This window comes from Eschrichtius robustus, chromosome 19 (assembly GCF_028021215.1).
Source record: "Eschrichtius robustus isolate mEscRob2 chromosome 19, mEscRob2.pri, whole genome shotgun sequence".
NCBI classification, from domain to species: Eukaryota; Metazoa; Chordata; class Mammalia; order Artiodactyla; family Eschrichtiidae; genus Eschrichtius; species Eschrichtius robustus.
The window spans coordinates 3,186,816-3,193,448 of NC_090842.1; the positions used below are offsets into that span (position 1 = coordinate 3,186,816).

At 52.9% G+C, this 6,633-nt stretch overlaps 1 protein-coding gene across 5 annotated transcripts in view; it reads left to right on the plus strand.

Annotated features, from left to right (window-relative positions):
* MTHFSD (methenyltetrahydrofolate synthetase domain containing) overlaps window positions 1-6,360 on the plus strand; it is a 29,997-nt gene extending 23,637 nt beyond the window's left edge. For all 5 annotated transcript variants that reach the window (XM_068529447.1, XM_068529443.1, XM_068529445.1 and 2 more), the window contains exons 7-8: window positions 98-223; window positions 5,791-6,360. In XM_068529447.1, coding sequence (XP_068385548.1) covers window positions 98-223; window positions 5,791-6,267 — 603 coding nt within the window. In that variant the 3' untranslated portion in view covers window positions 6,268-6,360. The remainder of the gene's footprint in view (window positions 1-97; window positions 224-5,790) is intronic.
* The last annotated feature ends 273 nt before the right edge of the window (window positions 6,361-6,633 follow it).

The window sequence follows — 6,633 nt, forward strand, 5'->3', positions numbered from 1 at the left end:
ATGGGTTTGGGGGACATCGTGCTTCCACCCAGCGGTGCAGCGAACACAGCTGGGGCCGTGTCCCTGTCAGCTTCTTCACGCGCCTCTGTTTGACCAGGTTGTCGACATACCTGAGACACTCCTTGAGGATCACGACCTCACCGTGGACTATATTCTCACTCCAACTCGAGTCGTCACCACGGGCTGTGCGCGCCCCAAGCCAGCAGGAATCGTGTGGTCCAAGGTGGGTCCCCGTGGTGTGCAGTGAGGCCAGCGCCGGCCCGTGGCTTACAGGCACCTCCGCTTTCCCTGCGTTCTCTGTCTGGCATGGCAGCTGCCCCCGGCCTGCATGGCTGTGCGTTAGAGTCACCCATGAGTTTCTGAACCTTTCTGCTTCTGAATCACGGTCTCCAAGCATGGGCTGGAGAATCTACTTTGCAAACCTGCTGGTTCTGACGAGCAGGCAGGGTTCAAGGTCTCTACACAACACCAGCTATAGGCGGCGGGAAGTGACCAACTCAACTAGGAGAGCTGACGCCTTGAGTCTGTTTGCCAGCTGGTTTTCACTTCTAAGAGCTGTCTTCTGCCGTCCCTGCTATGCATGGTCCTAATCATCAGTCTTTCCTTTTGCAAACCTAGATTTTCTTAATGCCGTCTGCATCTCCATGCAGAACCAAATTGCGTAGGAGGCAGTACCCAAAGCCTTCGTAAGCTGATGCCGTGGTGACTTTTATCTCCAGAATAGGCAGTGGCGTGTATCGCAGACTGGTCTGCAATTGGAGTTTGACCCCAGAAGCCAACCTGTAGGTTATGATGCCATCTACTGGTAAATAGCCAGAATTACTGAGAAAACTGGAGAAGTTGTACTCTGTTTGGATTGAAACTCTTGGTCAAATTAGCATGTTTGTCCATGTTTCCCATTCCTTAAACCTGAGTCATCCAGAGCTGGAAGGCCTCCTTCCTGTGGGCGTGGGAATCAGCAGCATCCACCTCCGAGGATGAGCCCTGTGCTCTCACCGCACCCTGAGGGCTTCCGCACAGATGCCTGCGCTCCTGCCAGGATAGCCCCTGAGGAGAGCAGAGGGGAGCACATGAGACCCTGAGATGGGGTGTGGGACCGTGCACGTGCACCCGGAGCACCAGGGAGAAGGCCGCAGCATCCTTCATGACTATTGAAACGTCCCTCGGGACATTTAGAACTCAGGGTTCCCCAGAATTCAGACCCACAGCCTCCCTTTGAATGGTGACTGACATACAGGCCGTGGGAGCAAGGTGGCTGTGCTCAGAGGTGAGCGCGCGGTCTGGGGAGGATACATCACAGGGGCGGCCACAGTGAGGCTGCAGGTGCCCTGGGGCCAGCACTTCATAGCTGAGGGCCAGCTGCAGCGCAGGCTGGGAGGATTCTGGGGGCCTCTCCAGGGAGAGAGAGATGGTTGCCTTGGAGAATAGCCGTGGTTACAGTCTGCAGATTTTAACAAGAAAAATATAAAGAAAGCAGCAAATTAGGTTATCAGTTGTGTTAGTTGAATATAATCCCTCTGAGATGAAAGGAAACCAGATTCAACCCCAGCTTCCTGAGACATCTCAGCCTGCTCATCGGGACGTTGGCTTATTCCTCCTCTTCCTGGAGGATGCTAATGGTTAGTGAGGCCTTGGCAAGAATCCCTAGCTCGTAAAAGGCCATTTCTTATTTTGGGTCCTGTGTTCTCAGTTCTGCCATGCAGAGGGATGAGTCCTGTGAAGGCAAGGACTCTCTCTAGCCCCTGGGGTTTCTGTCTTGGCCTTGCTATGTGTGCAGCCAGAGTGCGTTTTGATTGACTCTGGGGACAAAGTCCCTAATTCCACTGAAGATTTGAGGAGGTGGGGGGGCAGTTCAGTGCTGGGTTATAGTACTGTTTCAGGTTGGCTCTTTGTTTGGCACATACCGGTAAACCCTTCTGTGATGCTCCGCCCATAGACTTGTCATGCAAGGACCAGACTCTAGGAATTTGCCTCTTGTCTGTATCATTGGAATATCTGGAGTCCCCTTTTTCTTCTAAACACTGTAGCCCTCCCAGATGAAATGTTTTGAAATAGGTACAAAATGGGATGCTTTTTTTTTTTTTAACTCATTCTTAATACACAAAGACTGTACAGCATTTGATTTTCCAGCTTTGCTCCAACTTCTCAAGAAATGTGAGTACTGCCCCAGCCGATAGACCGATCTGATATGGACTCTGTTTCCAGCTCCAGTCACCTCGGACAGTGGGTCTCCTCGACCCACCTTCTAAGTCTTGCAAGAGACTAGCGTGATTTTTATGGAAGTTGTAGTTCTCATTAGAAATACTTCTGGTGTTTCTGTTTAACCTTGCCAGCAGCTGCTCCAGCACATCCTGGCATTATAGAATGAGGTCATACCTCCCAAGCACCTTATCTTCTGGTCACGTGAAGTGAGAACCAGAAAGAAAATCAGTTTATCCCAGAGTGTAACCCCAGCGTGTGGCGGAGGGAGGTTAGAGCCGAGTGTCTTCTTCTTGGGTTGGCAGCAGATGCCTCGAGAGTCAGATTTCTGATTGTATTGGACTTAGCGAGCATTTCTAGGGGATAGGTTTAATTTAATCTCTAAAGGGAACATATATTTATAAATGACTGCCATCTGCATGCTTCAGCAAAAAGTGATTGTAGCGTACAAAAAAAAATCAATTTTGCTTTATACTTGCTTTTTAAATGGTATGATTAGTTACAGAAGGGCATACATTTTTTTGCTTTGATTAACAAGCAGAATCTTTCATTTCACATGGCAAATAGACAAAACCTAACAAACGTTCCTAATTGCCAGCCAGGAAAAATAGAGAGAGAGCAGCACTGTGGGTCCTGTGTGGGTGTCCAGCCCGTCCACCTGGCTCGCAGAAGCCTGTCGGCTGTAGGGCCACCGTCAACCTGCGCCATCCCATGAGGAGCACATAGGTGGCAAATGGCTGGGAAAGTGGCAAAGGCCCCTCACGGTCAGGGAGGTCTGTCCTTTAGAACTCACGGGGTGGGAGCGGCACGGAGAGGGAGCTGACGCTGAGCTCTGTTGTTCCAAAGAACGTACTGCTCTCAAGACGAGCAGCTCTACGTACGAGCCTCGCATTTCTGTGTTTCCGTTTCCAAAGGTCCCTTGGTGTGCGCCAGCGTGGCGGTGCTGTGGACTCAGTTCGCAGTGTGTGCTGGAAGGCTTTCCTTATCCTGCAGCTGATTGCAGTTTGTATGTGCGCCAGCTTGGGATCAGGTAGCTCCCGGGGACGTGCACAGAAGGATGCGTGTTTGCTTCACACACGTTCTAGGGTGGCTTTCTGCTGCCTGAGCGTGGAGCCTCACCCCGTGGGTCCGGCTTCCTGAGGACACGCACCTCTGCCTGAGGCAGCCCTGTGGGTCCACTGGGCACTTCAGGGGCGCTCATCTGGCCACAGTGGGCCCAGCGGACGCACGGCACTTCCCAGGAGGTGTGGGCTGGCGGCTCCTGCTGCTGCTGCTGGGATGGGGGTAACGTTTAGTCCTCTCATGCAAGGACATAGTCGCACTTCTTCTCTGATTGTAATTACAGTTTTAGATTTGATCATTCTTTCTCAATGCTAGATCCAGTAACTTAAGAAATCCCCAAGAACCTAATTATGACCAGTTTAAATTTGCTCCTAGATACTTTGAAAGAATGCAAGAATCTGAACTCCTTAAGAAGGCAGAAGGGGGACGTGGGAGGGAGTTGGGTTGGCCAGACTCGCATGGTCTTTGGGATTCTTTGGGAACCGGAGCCTCTGGAGGACTGGTCTGTGAGTTTAATCACCTTCAGATGCGTCAGTTCAGGAGATGGCAGAGGGTCAAGTGGAGGAAGATTCCCTTTGATCAGGAAGAGTGGCTCCATCTTGTGGGTGTCTCCGTGGCATCGACGTGGTTTTTGTTTTTCTCTTTGTATCTCAACAATGGGAAACATGAGAAGGAGGGAGTTTTTCTTTGCGCTAAGAGTGTGCTCTGTTCTGAAGACCCGAGTGGTCGGGTGCCCCCCGCAAGGCTCCTGACTTGGCTGTGCCGGGGACAAGGGCAGCGTCTGGCTGGGGAGGGCTCTGACCACCAGGCAAGGCTTTGCCACGGTGGACAGCATCGTTTGCATAGCACTGGGAGAGAGACCTGGGACGAAATTGATGAGGATTAGGAGCCTGCAGGTTTGTGAGAAGGTACTTGCCGTGCTTAGGTGTTTGTGTTTCTTTAAATCTTATTCTAATCCATTGATTCTCAACCTGGGATCTGTGTGCCTCTTGCAGTTTGTAGGTCCATGAACAGATGCTGGGAAATTGTACAGAGAATTGTGGGGGAGCCCTTCTTGGGAGGGAACCCCAGCTTCTCTCCAGGGTCCCTGACACCCTGACAAGGATAAGGACCATTGCCCTAAGCTACATAGGATTCTGAACATATTGAGAACACTGGTACCAGTTGAACTATTTTTGTAGAAAAATTATAGCTGTCCACCTTGTGTGCTGGTCTGTGTTCTGATGTACCCACATCTGTGGGAAGCCCATGTTTGGACCATTGCTTGCCTCTTGGTGACTGATTCCACCCCCGCCCCCCCCCCCCGGCCACACTGCACAGCTTTGTGGGATCTTAGTTCCCCAACCAGGGATTGAACCCATGCCCTCAGCAGTGAAATCATGGAGTCCTAACCACTTGACTGCCAAGGAATTCCCTTGGTGACTGATCATTTACATGCTTTGTGCCCCAAACAGAAGACAGAAAGCATCTCTAAAGAATGAATTATCGAAAAGAACTAAGCATGGCTTTCTGTTTCATTTCTGCCTTGGGATTCCTTAAGAGACATGAACCACTTCTGCCCCAGGCTCAGCCCCCAATACCCCTGCCCCACAGGATGGAGCCGTGGGTGTCCTGTTCAGGCTTCACCTCGAGTATTGGGGCTCTCCTGTCACCTCCGTTGCTATGGGTGCTCAGGAAATACTTGCTGATCAATTTGACCAAAAAGCCAGAAGTGTCCTTTGTGTAAAAGTCCTTCTCTTTGAGATGTAAATTGTGTGTGGGATTGGTTATTTTGTAGCCTGATCACCCTTTGCTAGAAGGTGTTCTCCATGTAGCATTCTGTTTCACATTCGCCTTGTCTGTGCTTTTTCCCAGAGGTCTGGATGGGTTTGGCCCTTAGTTAAGGGGTGCGGGGCGGGGGTTGGGGGTGGGGAGGCTGAGAAGGAGATCCCCACGGCCCCATTAAAGACCTCATCCCACCCAAAGGCGTAGGTCGGGGAGGAGACGGGTGTGGAAGCAGAAACCGCCCCATTATCCTGGGGTCGCCAGGGCGGTTGCCATTTGTGACCCTGTAACCCTCATACCAGTGATCTTAGCTCCTCCCCTTCGTTTTTCTTTTAAGATTTTTTTTTTTTTTTTGATGTGGACTTAAAGTCTTTATTGAATTTGTTACAGTGTTGCTTCTGTTTTATGTGTTGGTTTTTTGGCGGTGAGGCATGTCACATCCGTACCCCCTGCCTTGGAAGGCAAAGTCCCAACCACTGGACCGCCAGGGAAGCCCCTAGCTCTTCGCCTTCTGCGTAGGAAGCCTTGGTTGTCTGCCTTCTGGGCCCCCAGGAAAATGGAGAAAGCCATCCGGTTCCTGCCAGCGGCCACGGCCTGTCGGGCAGATGCAGAGCGGCAGATGGAGGTGGCTGGCCTGAGTGGATGCAGGCTTCCACGAGCATGTGGGGCAGAGGCCCCTGAGTGACTGAGTTCTCTTCCCTTGTGACCAAGTCATGGTCCCTTTTGGACACCCCAAGAATAGCTGGAACTGCCTTGCTTTTTCAGATCAGCTGTGAGATGATGGGGAAAATGCCAGTCCTCAGAAGCCTGCGCTGCCGAGAGGAGCAGGCCGGGAAGGACGTCACCCTTCGGGATAAACACCGGAGCCTTCCGGGTGCCCGGGCCGCCCTGAGCACCGTCAGAAGCCCGCGGGAGCTGCCCTCGCTGGAATCGGGCTCCGTGCCGGGGGAGGATGTGCCTTCCAGCACTGTTTACGTTGGGAACCTCCCCCGGGACGCCCGGGTGAGTGAGCTGAAGCGAGCCCTCAGCGCACGGGGCGCGGCTCCCTCACGGCTCACTTGGCAGGGGCCGCAGCGCGGGGCCTTCCTCCACTACCGGGACCCGGCCGAGGCCTGGCAGGCCATCTCTCGCTTGCAGGGCTTCTGTCTGGGCGCCAACACAGCGAGGGTGGCGCTGGCCAGGCAGCAGGGGGCCAGTGGCCCGGCGGGCGGCCGCGCTGGAGAGCCGCACCCTGACCCGTGACAACATCCCACTCCGGCCCCCGGCGAACTTCAGAGCCCAGCACAGCGGGATGTGGTGGAGCTTTGCTGCACGAGCTGCTTTGAGTTCAGTCCTTTCCGGGAAGTCAGAGCTTCAGTTGGTGCCTGGTATCTCCTGAGGGGCAGGGAAGTCAGCCGTAATATACTTCCCATCTTTTGAAGGCGGAAAGGTCCATGTTCAGGCTTTGGCTTATCCTGGTCCTTCAGCCTGCTGGACGTCACAGCCCTGCTGGTGTCTTGGTTTAGGGGACTGAGTGGGCAGTAAACAAGTAGGAGTAAATGCTGACAGCAATTTAATTTGGGGGAGTCTGTGTTTTGAACTTGAGAGGCGTGGGGGATTAAGAGAAGG